The sequence below is a fragment of the Anastrepha ludens genome, chromosome 3 (assembly GCF_028408465.1).
Source record: "Anastrepha ludens isolate Willacy chromosome 3, idAnaLude1.1, whole genome shotgun sequence".
Taxonomy (NCBI): Eukaryota; Metazoa; Arthropoda; class Insecta; order Diptera; family Tephritidae; genus Anastrepha; species Anastrepha ludens.
This window is the reverse complement of record NC_071499.1, coordinates 13,322,942-13,336,749: the sequence shown is the minus strand read 5'-3', so window position 1 is coordinate 13,336,749 and position 13,808 is coordinate 13,322,942. Positions and strand designations below refer to the sequence as shown.

Here is a 13,808-nt window from a genome sequence, read left to right as displayed (position 1 = left end):
AGATTCGCCCTAAGCTTTCGAATAATATTTCACCTGATTTGTCAAACGATTCTACTGCAGTAAAAAGTGGCAAACACCAAATCTGCTGTTATGAACATAAAATATCTCTTGAGCATTGAGAGAGCCACCGAGAAGCGAAACTGGACACAAGAGAGCTTAGGCGTTTAGAGATCTAAATGCAAAAAAAACAAAGCTCCCTGAGACACTATTCTCCTTCATTCTTTTAACATTGAGTTTTTAAGTTAAATATTCCAGTTACATCAGACGTATCAGAATGTTTCAGATGCAGATGTTGCGCTACAGTGCTGTTAGTAACATGAATCTGTTAACCTTTCTCTTTACCATATAAATCAAAATAGTCATCACATACTCAACTTCTGTAGACACTACTCCATGTACTTTTAAGAAAAGAGAAGTAAAACAAATGGTTGCAAATCTTCAAATGTGTATGTATGTAATCCATTGCTTACTTATAACTGCTTAACTACTGATATTGATGTAAGAATAGAGTAAAGTGCAACTGCAGCATAAATCACGAAATTTGTTTGCGAATAAGTTTCTAGGAACATATCTACATACGAAGGCATCCTAGCGAAAGAAAAACCTCAATATCTCAATGTGATCTTAATTTCAAAAGTGCGCATGTAAAAATATTAATATAAAAAATAATAATAAAAAATTAAAATAAACATTTTTGAATATTGCAGTAAGTATGAAAAAATGCTGATAGAATATAGAATTAAAAAAAAATTAAAAAAATAAATAATAGTGGCAATGTTAGAGCGACTAAATGAATAAATAAATAATTGTTTAAAATATAGCAAATAAATAAATCTATAAGTAAGTAGATATTGTGAACTTTATATGTTAAAAAATAAATATAAATATATATGTTTTATGAACTAAATTTGTGTTAATGAACAGAAGTTGATATTTTTTGTAATAATTTAATATTAGTTAGTAATTATTTTATATTTTCAAAACCAAAACAGTTTAGTGAAAAGTAAATAAAATAATAAAATAAAAGTGAATTAGCAACCGTGAGCTCGAATATTTAAGTTAAAAATCAAACATTTAAATTTAATCAATAGTTATTGATTAATTTGTTGGTCATTAATAGCACAGTGCCACAAAATGAAAGAAAAAACTCACTGCGGTCGCATAGAATTTTGCTGTTTAATAAATACCAGGTATATACCTATGAAATGAGACACTCAGCTATTAGTCCATAGATGTCGCTAGGAGTATTTTTAAACCTTCCCAAATGTCTTGTTTTTTTCGTCTGCCATCTTTCAACAATATTCAATTCATTGTTTGTTACGTTTCATACAACAATGCACCGCCACATCGAACAAGAGCGACCCGAGTATATTGGTGGAGACTTACGATTGGGAAAAATTCTCTGAGACCTTAGCAACTAGTTTTTTTCATTTTATTGCACTGTGCAACACTAGCTTACAGTAATTTTGACCTAAAGTATTTGACTATGTTGCAAAAATAAAATTATATTGTACAATAAATATAAAATTTGGCCCTGAATAGGGATATGAAAAAAAAAATTGGTACAAACTTTGCGAAATTCTTAACATATTCATGAGTACAACACCAAAAAATTGATTAAACAGTGTTTCCTACACTTTTGATTTAATAGAAAGTCAGAAGGTTATTCAATTTATAAAATAATGTCCCATATACCGGTAAGGGAATAGAGCGAGCACTCACTGGCTACGCCTTTGATATGTAAGTTTAGAGCTCCGCACCACAAATTTCGGGCTTTCAACGTCTTATTCAAATACAAACTTTTTTAGCTGATAAAAGCGCTAAAAGCCACAACGCTTCAAAAGTTTGCTTAGAAGTTTGCATGCGATTTGTTTGAGGTATGCAAATGTTACTCATACGACCCATCGATTTATAAAAGACCTTTTATGCTATTATGTTACTCATACGACCTGTATATGCCTTTATTTCCTTAAATAAGCTAAGTTATGACCTTGTTATTGCTATATTCCATACCTTTTGGAACGGAATTTCTAAAAATATTACTCATATAGCTTTTTTTTTCTTTGCAATGGAATTTGTTTTCGTCCCTATTTTTAAGCCGGTTGGTTTAACCCTTGACAGGAAACTTTCATGGAAGCTGAATGTTCAGTTCAGGACTAATGCAAAAACACTGTAGGCTTAAAATGGGGCTTAGCCTCCAAAATAGTTAACTAGCTACATATATACGGTTATTGTCAGGCTAATTATGTCCTACATAGTTCTCGACTGGTGACAAACCCTTGAAAAGAAAACGTCAATCAAGAGGATAGATAGTTTTCAAAGGGTGGCTAGCTTCGGTATTGCTGGGGCGCTCAAAACAAAGCCAACTTCGGCTTTAAATGTGGTGCTGCATTTATTGCCAATTGACTTATATTGCAGGCAACTAGGCGCCAAAGCGGTACTAAGATTGAGGAAACCGTCGATGCTCAAGACAAACAACCAGAGACATTCGAGCATATTTGGAATGTTTTCTGGTATTCCCAACATCACTGAATTTTGAGACTCGGGGAATACATACCTAGACAGGCCCTATTAGAGAGAACTGTAAAAATGGTGTGATAAATAAAGAAAACGGGCTCAATCCTCAATGATCAAATGGGAGGTGGTGTATATCCCGAAACTATAGGCACCAAAATATCCTTTCGCTTGCCTGATCATTGCAGCGTATTTCAAGCCGAAATCTTGGTATACACCGCTCTCAGCTCTAAATAAAAGCGTAATCACAGTTAGAGGAATCTTTATTTACTCCAATTGTCAGGCAGCTCGGAAACCCTTCCTATCATGTAAACACTCGCCAGCAAACAGCAAAACAGCAACACCAGACAGCAAAAGAGTGCTACAAATTATTAAAAATACTTGCACCTTTTTTTGCTATTAATCTATTCTGGGTGCCAAGACATACATAGTAACATTTGGCTATCACGCTCCAAATCAGTTAGAACAAGGTCGAGATACCCATGGCTTTGGGAACATGTAAATTTTTAATAGACAGGCACACCGTTACTGTTGCAAATTCCAACTGGAAACAGTCAAATACCTGCGCTATCAGTAGACAAGCGTGGCCCGATTGAAATATGAGTCGCACTAAGAGTCTACTTAAATTAAGTAGGAAGAATCTAAAAATCGTAGTAGCTGTCCCATCTGGGCACTGCGAGTAGATTTTGGGTACGTCCAATGACTATTGTAAAAGCTGTCAGGATATAGAGAAGATAGAGTCGAACATCTTTCAGGGTTGAGATTGCTCAGTCTCACTTTTCTGGATAATATTCCGGACGATGTGAATCTTAAATTAGCTGGTAGAGGACCCAGTAGAATAGGGATAGGATAATTCCGGTGGTATCACAATGATAGCCACTTCACCTAACCCAGCCCAAACTAACTAATAATTATAATTAAACAAAAGTTTAAATTATTAGTTGTTTTATTCAACTTAAATCTATGGGGATCCCTAAGTGTACAGCTTTTCAAGTACGATTGCTATACCGATTTGAGTTAAGGCGGTATACTGGCAACCGTTTTTGTTACGCTGAAAGTTACTGTTAGATACACCAAGAAAATTTCAAGTGCTTGGCACCCAATCGGCCAATGGTATCGTTATTTTTTAATAAACTACATTGCAGAAGATAAGAAACTGTATGAAATGTAGATATTTTCACGTTCAAATTTCGATATATATTAGGTCTTTGACTCTTTCGCGATTTTATCGACATTTTCGATTACAGTATCGGCACCATAAGCACCACTCAAAATTTCAGGGGCCTGACTTGCATTTTCGTCTTTTCGCCTGTATCAAAGAAAAACTGTTAGTAGAAATCAGGGAGAGCGTTTCCACTACTGTAACCGAGGAAACCCGCCAGCCAAGGGGATTCTTATCGGCCGACAACTCTCTTTTCCCTAGTAGGCAATACTCTTGAAGCCCTTCTACACCCACTCTACACGAAACACCTGATCCCAGCCTCGCACCAACAAGACTCCCGAATAGTGCTCAGAACCACCACAGCACTCACCGACATAAACACTCAGATTAACAGCGGGCTCAACCAAAACCGACAAAAACGACACTGTCAGCCAAGCCACGCTACTAGATGATACTTTTCAGTCGACTCTCCCGCCAGGGCTAAAGAGGTGGACCGCGAACTACCTGAGTGGTCGTCATTAGTTGGTGCTTTTTCGAGACCAAATCTCAAAACAGAGGAAAATAAAGCAAAGAGTTCCATTCACCCTCCCTTTTTAACTTGTATATCTCGAAACTCCCCCAGCCTCCAGAATGAGTCTTCCTGGTCTCCTACGCCGACGACTGCACGATAATGGCGCCGGGAAATGACATTGATGGCCTGTGCGTGAAAGTAAACGACTACCTCGCCTGCCTTTCTCGCTTCTTCCCTGCGAGGAAGCTGCAACTTTCCCCCACGAAATATACGGCGACCGACTTAACCACCTGGGCAAAGGAGGTCAAACGGCAACTTAAGGTAAAAATCGACGACACACCAATTCCGACTGTTAACAAACCCAAAATCTTGGGAGTTGCCCTCGACAGTTTGCTCTCTTTCTCAAAATCGCAACAAGGTCCTCAAATCGCTAGCAGCCAGCACTTGGGGCAAAGACAAAGAAATATTGCTATCGACATTTCAGGCAATAGGCCGACCGGTTTTAAACTATGCTGCGCCTGCCTGGGCCTACCGTTAGATGAGCTAGACGAAGACGACCATTGATAGACGAATAGCACAGGTAATGGGAAGGTAAATATAAGACATAAAATTTTGTATTTTTATTTTTATGCAATAGTAAACTGACTATAAAATTCTGAAAGTACAATAGACCAATTTTGTAGAAAAAAGTTATAGCCCAGCATCTCTCAGCTTTTTTATAGTTTCTTAATTGCCGATTTTTGCCAAAAATATTCTCCGTCATAGAAAAATTCCCGGAGAATAACTTTTGAGAAACATTTTAACCACCTAACTTCTGTTTTTACAAGCCAGTTTGACACTTTTTAAGTATAGTCCAAAAACTTCTTCCAAATACAATATTTGAGGACTACAATATTTGACCCAAAATGTCAGTGAATGTTACCGAAGCCGAAAATATATATGTAAATATATGTAAGTGCTTACTTGAAACTAACAAACATGCTCGCCCATCGGACAGTGTCATTACTAACACAACCAAATCGCATTCTTGTAATTAAGTACCAACTAAACTCATGACAAAAATATGTGCTTAGAGGGTAAAAATAAGCGAGTATAACAAATATTTATTTGGCTTTTACTTGAGCCGCCTTGAACTGCTTTAGTTTGTTACTACAGATATGTATGTGTGCGTATGTGTGTGTGTAAAATATTAATGTGAACTTTACCACACACATACATACAAACACATATGAAAATAAAATGTTACTATAGTTAAAATCAATAGAATATGTTAAGGGAAAAACAATAAATGATAACTGTGAGTGTTTGTATGTATTACTGTTAGAAATAAAATATATAAATAAATATTACGGTGTTATTTGCTAATAAAAACTGTAAATGCTTACACGCAAACTAAATCAAGAAACCAATTTAATATTAAGTAAATAAACTATGAAAATGAATAGCAAAATAAAATAAATAAATAAATAGTTTACAATACATAAAAAACAATAAATAAATTTGGGAAATGAAAAGTTGCTTCTTGTTTTGCATTTCATTATCGAACGTAGGGTAGACATTACGGGCGTGAGTGTGAATGGCAACAATGGGGGTATTTTATTTATTTATATTAGTACTTATTTATGTAAAAAATGTTGGTGTTTATGTAAGACTCTTAGTCCTTTACAATACATTTACATAATAGTACAGAAGGAAAGTTAAAAGATTGAAAAATTAATTCTAGTCCAATAGAATGTACACTTAATGTTGCTGTTGTTGCAGTAGTGGTTGAGTATTCCTGCTGAAATATTCATAATGAAAAATGGCCAAAGAACTGAAAATATCGCAAGACAGCATTCGACGCATATTGAAAAATGAGCTCAAGGTCAAAGCTTACAAGTTCCAAAAAGCACACGATCTTTGACCCCTGCAAAAAAAAGTTCGGTGCGATAGAGCAAAGGCGTTGTTGCGCTTGCACGAACGTGGCGAAAAAAATTTCCCAATTGAGCAGTTCATAAACACTCAAAACGTTCGTGTTTACTTGACCGAACGCTCGCTCATACGAGAATTTGAGCCTACGAATGGCCACTCGAAGCAATTTTCCATCGCATGTAATGGCTTGGGCCGCAGTGACCGCTGATGAACGCTCTCCAATCGTTTTTATCGAGCCTTGTGTCAAAGTGAATGCGACTTATTGTCGGGAAAATGTTTTAGAAGCTGCTTTAGAGCCGTGAACACGCAAACATTTCGGTCGTAGACCATAGACGTTCCAACAGGACTCGGCATCGTCTCATAAAATAAAGCTCGTGTGAACCAAGAATGGTTAAAAACTCAAACTTCATTTCGTCCACTCAATGGCTTTCAAATTCGCCAGACACAAATCCGATGGACTATTCCATCTGGTCCATTTTGGAGAGCAAGGTGAGGACTAAAAAATATGCCAGTACGGATGCGCTGAAAAAACCGATTAAACGAGAATGGGCCAAAATACCTCAAGATCACAGCTCATCTTAGAACCAACGGTGTAGACTTCAATGTCGAATGTACCAATCACTTTTCCTATCTTCCATTCGGCTCTCGGTGGAAAACGTATCGTAAAGTCTTTCTTGAAGTTAAGGTCGGGGACTGTGTAGTCTGATCTGTTTTTGAGCAGCGAGGGTCCCTGTAGGAGGATCTTGCTGTGACCGTACGACCTTGTTGTCCAGCTTCCTATGTCTCTGAGTCTCACCGCGCTGCTAGTACCGATTGTTTTTATATGCAAATCTAATGATAATAGATGTGTGCATTAAGCGCTTCAGAAGGACAGGTGCTAAGCGCTCCTGTAGTTAAGATACACGCTGTTCTTTGTATCTTGTTCAGCTTGGGTTGGTCGCATTTCTTTTCTATTGCGGGCCACCAGACTATTGCCGCATATGTTAGTATTGGCCTTCCAATGGCTGTGTAGGACCAATTGGATAGTTTTGGTAGGAGACCTCAATTTTTATCAACATTTTGATACACGTGTAAAGTGCTATATTCAGTTTCGCAACCTTGCACTCTACGTTGGACCTCCCGCTGAGTTTGGGATCTAAGATTGCACCTAAGTATTTTGCCTGTTGGGTTAGCATAAGACTAACGCCGTTTAATTTTGGGGGATTAAATTTTGGTATCTTGGTTCTCTTTGGGCGCAGTGCGGCAATAAGGCTGAGCACCTTAAGTAAGTCAAACACACCTATGGCCACGATAAAATCGTGGATATCACGTTGGGGTTTCCCGGGCCGGTGGACTATACAGTCCCGCCTAAACATACCATTACAACATTCACGACCTTCCTGTCCTCGAGGGAAGAATGGGAACGGGGCGTGGTATGACAGTGCGCGTCCATCCATGCATACACATATCGGCCAAAGCTCGAGGGCAGGGTGGGCGGAGGTGTATATTCCGACCATCTGGGGATCTTCTTCAGTTTTCAGCTTCACGACTCCTGTAGTGTCTTACAGGCTGAACTGATGGCAATAATGAAATCCTCGATACTGGTACAGTGTGATGCGAGACCTGGAGATGATATTTACATTTTCACTGATAGCCAGGTGGGATAAAATCCCTAACAAAACAGTCGACAACCCCCAAGGTAGCCATGAAATGTCGCGCGTCTCTTAACGATGGCTGAGTCATTTCACCTAATGATAACATGGGTTCCTGGTCATTGTGACAGGGGCACTGCAGAGCGGATGTACTGGCGAAAATCAGCACCAAATTTACTAATGAGTACACAGACAATGATATAGTTATACCCTTGCAAACACGTAAACTACTTATCCTCGAAGAAATTGGAGGAGTAGCGAATGAAAGATGGCGAAATGATGCCCACTGCGTAATGAAGCCGACTCTCAATGATAAACACACGAAACGTCTACTAAGAAAAGATAAACTCAGTCTTAACATTCTAATTTAAGTTTTTGCAAGGCCTAATCGAGGCACTTCTGCTGAAGTTGTCTAAACGAGGAAGAGGAAAAGGCGTTCCCGCACCTTCTGTGTCAGTGTCCTGCTAAATCCAAACGTGGATGGGTAGGCAATCCTTTAATGAATTGGAAGGTCTCGGCTCTGTCGGAATTAATGATTTAACAAAATTTTTGAAAAGTACACATAAGTTTTAGGAGGGATAAGGGCAAGTTCCCCATGCGGCATTACAATGGCCCATGAGCCTGAGTGTGGATTTAGTCACCTGTGACTTTTTCCTTTTCCCGGATGCCGCTTTCAGTCGATAGAGGTCATTAAGGAGAATTCGCTGAAGGAGCTGAAGAAGATCTCTTCAAACGAGTTTAAAAGGTGCTCTGATGACTAGAATAAACCTTGGCATTTGTGTATTGCTTCGAATGGGGCCTATTTTGGGGACATCAAAATAAATTTTGATGATTAAAGAATTATTTTGCGTTTTATTGAACAATTCCCGGTACTTTTTTGACAGAATTTATTTTCAAATGATGGTGATTGCTTACCGAGTAATAATTTCAGCAGACCGTTGCATTCTTATCTTATCCACTCACTTCGATAGTTGTGCAAAATAATCGCACGAAAATGTTCATGGTTCAGTTCAATTTTTCCCCGAGATACATTTTTTAAGCCACTGTAAACAACACAAATATGGCTCCCACATTAAAGCTTTCTAAAGGCGTTTATGACATAATTTCTCAAACTTTCTAGTGAACAGATCAGATGGCGCCTGTCAGCACTTGAAGTGTGCAAAGCCAGAAAGGAAATAGCAACTCTGTTATATGGAGTATTGGCTGGCACTTGGAGTTGCGTTTTTAGATTAGTGGAAATCCCAAAAATTAGTCTGTATTCCAAAATTTATTCATTTAGATGCATTTGGTGGTCGAATGCCTCGCGCGTAGCATAAAACTTTTATGCATACAAAAACTAAACTTTAGCATCTAAGTTTGTTAATCTTTTATACTAATTTCCTCGGACAAAGCCAAATACAATAATTTCCTGTTTAATGTGCAATAAAACTTGTTGGGCTACACTAACTGAATCGCTTATAAGTTATTTGTTCTCGTTGATGCGAATTTGTACGTTAGCTCAATTAAATTATGCATACCCCAAATGGTTTTTAAAAGAATCTATATTTTCATGAATCTCATTAAATGCTAAGCTTTTTAAGAATGGCCAACAACAAAATGGAAGACCATTAATTGAATTCTTTTCGGCGCAATTTAATACAAGTAACTGCTTCTTTTTGTGGAAATGTGACATAAAATATGCGCTCAACCCATAAAGGTGCAACCTGTATATGCTTCTTCTTCTTTTTTTGCTAATGGCGCCTTGAACAAATGCGTTGAGAATTTACGTTTCATTCAATAAAATGTTAAATAATACAAAATAGCAGCACGCGTGTTTCGTAGAACTCATTCAACAGACAACTTGTTTAATACAAGGTGGCGCTAAATTAATCACGCGCATAAATTAATGGAGCGCGTAAAGGCAAAAGTAAAGATGTCTATCATTCAAAACCATTTTTATTTTATTTAGTAAAGTAAGTAAGTTATTCAAAAATAAATTTGGATGATCAATTTTGTGCTACCTTGTAAATGAGAAAATGTAGAACACCGTGTTGTGAGTCAAAATAAAAATTTTCAACACTCAAAATCATTTTTTTGTTACTTTGTAAATAACTGATTCAAAAATAACTTTTGCGCCACCTTGTATATAAAATGCACAATGAAGGTCTTAAAAAGCTGCCTTGAGATACTCCAGAAATAGGGGAAAATCTAAATTTATTCACCCCAAATAAATGCGCTCATTGCATGAAGATCAATTTAACGCCACCTTGTATATGGAGAAAATGTAAAAAAGCCTGCTCTAAGTCAAAATAAAGAATTCCTTCACTCAAAACCATTTATTTTTTTATTTTGTAAAAAAGTGATTCAAAAATAAATTGCGATGATTAATTTTGCGCCACCTTGTATAAGTAGAAAATGTGCAATATAATGATGTGAGTTCTATGACTCAAAACCATTTTTCTTTTTTTAGCAAAAAAGTTATTCTAAACCAAAAGAGATTGATTAATTTTGCGCCACCTTGTATAGACATAAGTAGATTATGTACAGTATTGTGATTTGCATGAGTTAAAAATCAGTTTCGGTTATGTATTTATTCAGCTTTTACTTGGAACCTAATAAAAGTTAAAATGATTAAGAAATTCAATAACTAAATTAACAAGTAAGGAAGTGCTAAATTTGGTTCGGACGAAAGTTTATAAATTTTGTTTTTGAATTTTAGCTTCTTTTTCTACTGGCAGGCTTTTGCAAAAACTGGAATATAAAAGGAAAACACTGAATTTCAATAGCTCTTCATAAAAATTAAAAGTTGCAGGCGCATCTTGCAATAAAAAAGTTCCCTTAAAGAAATGCTGCTCATAATTTTTCGAATAAATAAGTCCACCAAAAACATTTCAGCTGCTTTCAAACAAAAATACTAAATGCCACGTAAATATATTTCTAATACCCCGACTAACCCTAAATGGCTTCTTTACAATTTTGAGGTATGTCTCCTACAGTGCGTGGTACCTACAGTTTTATGCCGCCTCCGAACAGCGGATAGATTTTTTGAGACATTTTGTGCATGGCAGAAATATACCCCAAGGCTTGCCACTGCTTTCCAATGGGTGACTAAAATTAAAAAATAAATTTCCATATTTTTATGTTTCATACCCACACCGGGCTACGAATTGGGGCCCTATCGAATGGTAGCCCCACACCAACCCATGTACGACAAAGTAAATATAAGAATTTGCCTAAGTTTTGCCCGATACTGTACATATTTGCGGCGACAATGCGTGCTTGTGTTTTGCTAGAATAATTTTATTAAATTATGCAAAACTTCATTTTTAAAACGAAATAGTTTAAAATAGACAAAAACATAAAAATACGAATACATATTTGCATACTTTTATGAATACAGTTAATGATCTACTACGACCAATTTTTGTTCTTTATTTCATAAATAATTGCAGACCACTAAAATATCCTACAAATACTTAAAAAAGCAGCTCCAGCAACAATGGGCCGATAATTTTCAGTTTTTATACTTGCAATAGGGTTCGAAGCACCTTCAACTCTTATACCGCGTGCATTCTGTGCAAAGCGGCTGCATTAGTCACAAATTAAAAAAAATATTATATAACAACAATTAAAAGTACAGGTAGCGTGTTACGGTATTATTCGACTTAAAAACCGCCATCAGCGTGGTAAATGATCTCCTCTGGGCTGGAAACCTTTCTCATTGGCTACATAGTCCAATCTGTAAATTTCGTTGTCTGGTGCTGTCCAAACTGCAAAGCCATCTACTGTAAGCGCTTTTTTCCCATCGCCTATGTCCTTTAGTTCTGCACTTTCCTTACGTCGGACGCCGTCACTGGTTTCAAAACTAAAATCGAAAAAATTGGGAAATAAATTAAAATTATATTACATTTTATGCGATCAGGAGTAAAATTTATTATAAGTAATGAAACAGTTGAGCAGAGCCGACTGTAGGAGCTAGAAAAGCAGATACGTAATAAACTACAATTAAAATTTTTCACAGCTATTCACTAATTTCATACATATAATAAATGATATATAATACAATATATTGGTTCGATTCAGCTTCCTTAAACATTTTCTAAAGTAACTGGTAAAGAAGTGGAATTATTATAATTTTTTCCTATATTGCCAGTATTATCGACTTTCATTTGGGATCATGTTAGGTTTTCATAGACTCTTAGAAATTCGTCAAAAAGGCTGCGCGGCCTTGGTCCTTATAACTAGCGATGGTTTTGTGGTTCCAATACAATGCCATTCTGCTTATTTCGCTCGTTGCCCTGCGGATGGTATACCCAATCCATCTCCATTTACGATCCCGGAATTGGATCCAAGGAATTGATCGTTCGTGCAACAACATCAAGACGCACACCACAAATAGGAGGAAGAGCAGCTCGGTCAAGCACCCAAAAAATGGTGTACGCGCCAATTATGTATATATGTATGTATATAAATTGATCATTCGAGGTAGAATTGTCATATGCGCAGGATTATTCTAAGACATCAGTTAACAAATGATTACAAGCTTTGTGTGGTAGATGCTGATACGAGCTAAGCCTTAGAGAAATCCGATCTAAAAATGGAGATATAAGCGGACATCTAAAGATCTTAGAAGACTTCCGACATACTCCCATTCACAGGGTGGATACATTATCTTCCAAACCCATTCTCTTCAGGACCTGGCGAAAATCGATCGGACAGCGACAATTCCTAACGCCTGGCAGAAGAATTATATGCATAATATTATCCAAAGCAAAATAAGCTGAATTTGTATTTTTTTGTTTTTTTAATTTACGAAGTTTAATCAATGCAGCATTGTGCCAGGGCATTTTGCATTTTTGTTAACGAGATATTTGAGTCGAGTGAGTCTTTCTGAGAGGATATGGCGGCCCTACGTTTGCCTACCTCCGACGGGCAGTTGGTTTTTGTGAGATTCATTTTAAATGTTTCTTATTGACAACCAAATTAAACTCATATTTTGAATTTAAATTAAGTATAAATCGTTTGATATTACGTGCGCAACTAGGTTATCGCTGCTTTTTTGATGAAAATATAACTTTATTCTGAAAAATGGTTACAAGTGAATCATTGAAAGTACTGCCCATCGCTGGCTACTACCTTTTCCCATCTTTCTGGTAAGCCTCGTATACCGTCGCGGTAAAACTGTTCATCTTTTGAGACTATCCACGGATCTATCCATTTTTTGATCTCTTCAAATGAATGGAACTGATGGTCAGCTAGACCATGTGCCATCTCCATAAACGTTTCGTAGCTCTCGATGTGCTCAGTTAGCACAATATTCTCTCATACCGCAATGAAATGTTTCACTTTTGTTTTTGCTCTCTTGCAAACTCACCTAAAGTCATAGCCATCCACTCCGATGTTATCGAAATCATAACACAAAATCTGTGCGTTTGCAGAATCATCAAGCGGTGCTGAAAATGCCATGGCAATTAATCCACATAGTGCCAGGATACTTAGTGTGAATTTCATTTTTGCAAATAAAATTTTGATTATATTTTTTCACGCTTCAACTTTTGGGTACTATTTCAAGTATCTGATACGCAACGCTTGTTATAACCACTCTTAAGTTCGCTCACTAATGCAATGCGATTTCTCATTGCTGTGGCTATTTATACGTGAGCATACATTGGCATTTCAGGAAACTCAATCAAGCATCACCTAAGCCAAGTAGCCTGCAATAAAAAACTGAGAAGCTGCAAGACCGCAAAAATCATAACAACACTAAATGGAATTTGAGCAATGCCAACACAACAACGGCGAGTTTGAGAGTGAGAATTTAGCATAAAATTAGCAAATATTAAGAGATAATAAATGCTTTCAGAACCACTAAATGTATATGGCAGTAAGAAGGTAAACATGAAGAGCAAGCATTCAAGTGGTCTTAGCCGCAAGTATAGAACAAAACGATTTGCTTTATTCAGCAACTTTGCACTTCGACTTATGCAGCAAATTAAAGTTATGCATTTTGCCAAAATTGCTTCATTCATTTCGTGTATTTGCATATTTCCCTAATTTATTTTGGCATGCGTTGCTACTTTATGATCTGATTCGGACCATT

The 13,808-nt window shown here is 36.9% G+C and overlaps 1 protein-coding gene across 1 annotated transcript; it reads right to left on the bottom strand.

The window, feature by feature from the left end:
- Positions 1-11,313: 11,313 nt before the first annotated feature.
- Positions 11,314-13,266, bottom strand: LOC128857041 (flexible cuticle protein 12-like). The gene is made up of 2 exons (XM_054092571.1): positions 13,083-13,266; positions 11,314-11,573 (listed from the first exon to the last, which is right to left on the bottom strand). Exons 1-2 carry the CDS (start codon positions 13,217-13,219, stop codon positions 11,387-11,389), a joined length of 324 nt encoding a protein of 107 aa, XP_053948546.1. The 5' UTR covers positions 13,220-13,266; the 3' UTR covers positions 11,314-11,386.
- Between the last annotated feature and the right edge of the window lie 542 nt (positions 13,267-13,808).

Bases quoted from the DNA above. Each gene is read 5' to 3' on its own strand.
- LOC128857041 (XM_054092571.1), bottom strand. From the start codon at position 13,219: ATGAAATTCACACTAAGTATCCTGGCACTATGTGGATTAATTGCCATG. The intron at 11,574-13,082 runs GTGAGTTTGCAA...TTTCGATTTTAG, and splicing joins GTGGATGGCTATGACTTTAG to TTTTGAAACCAGTGACGGCG.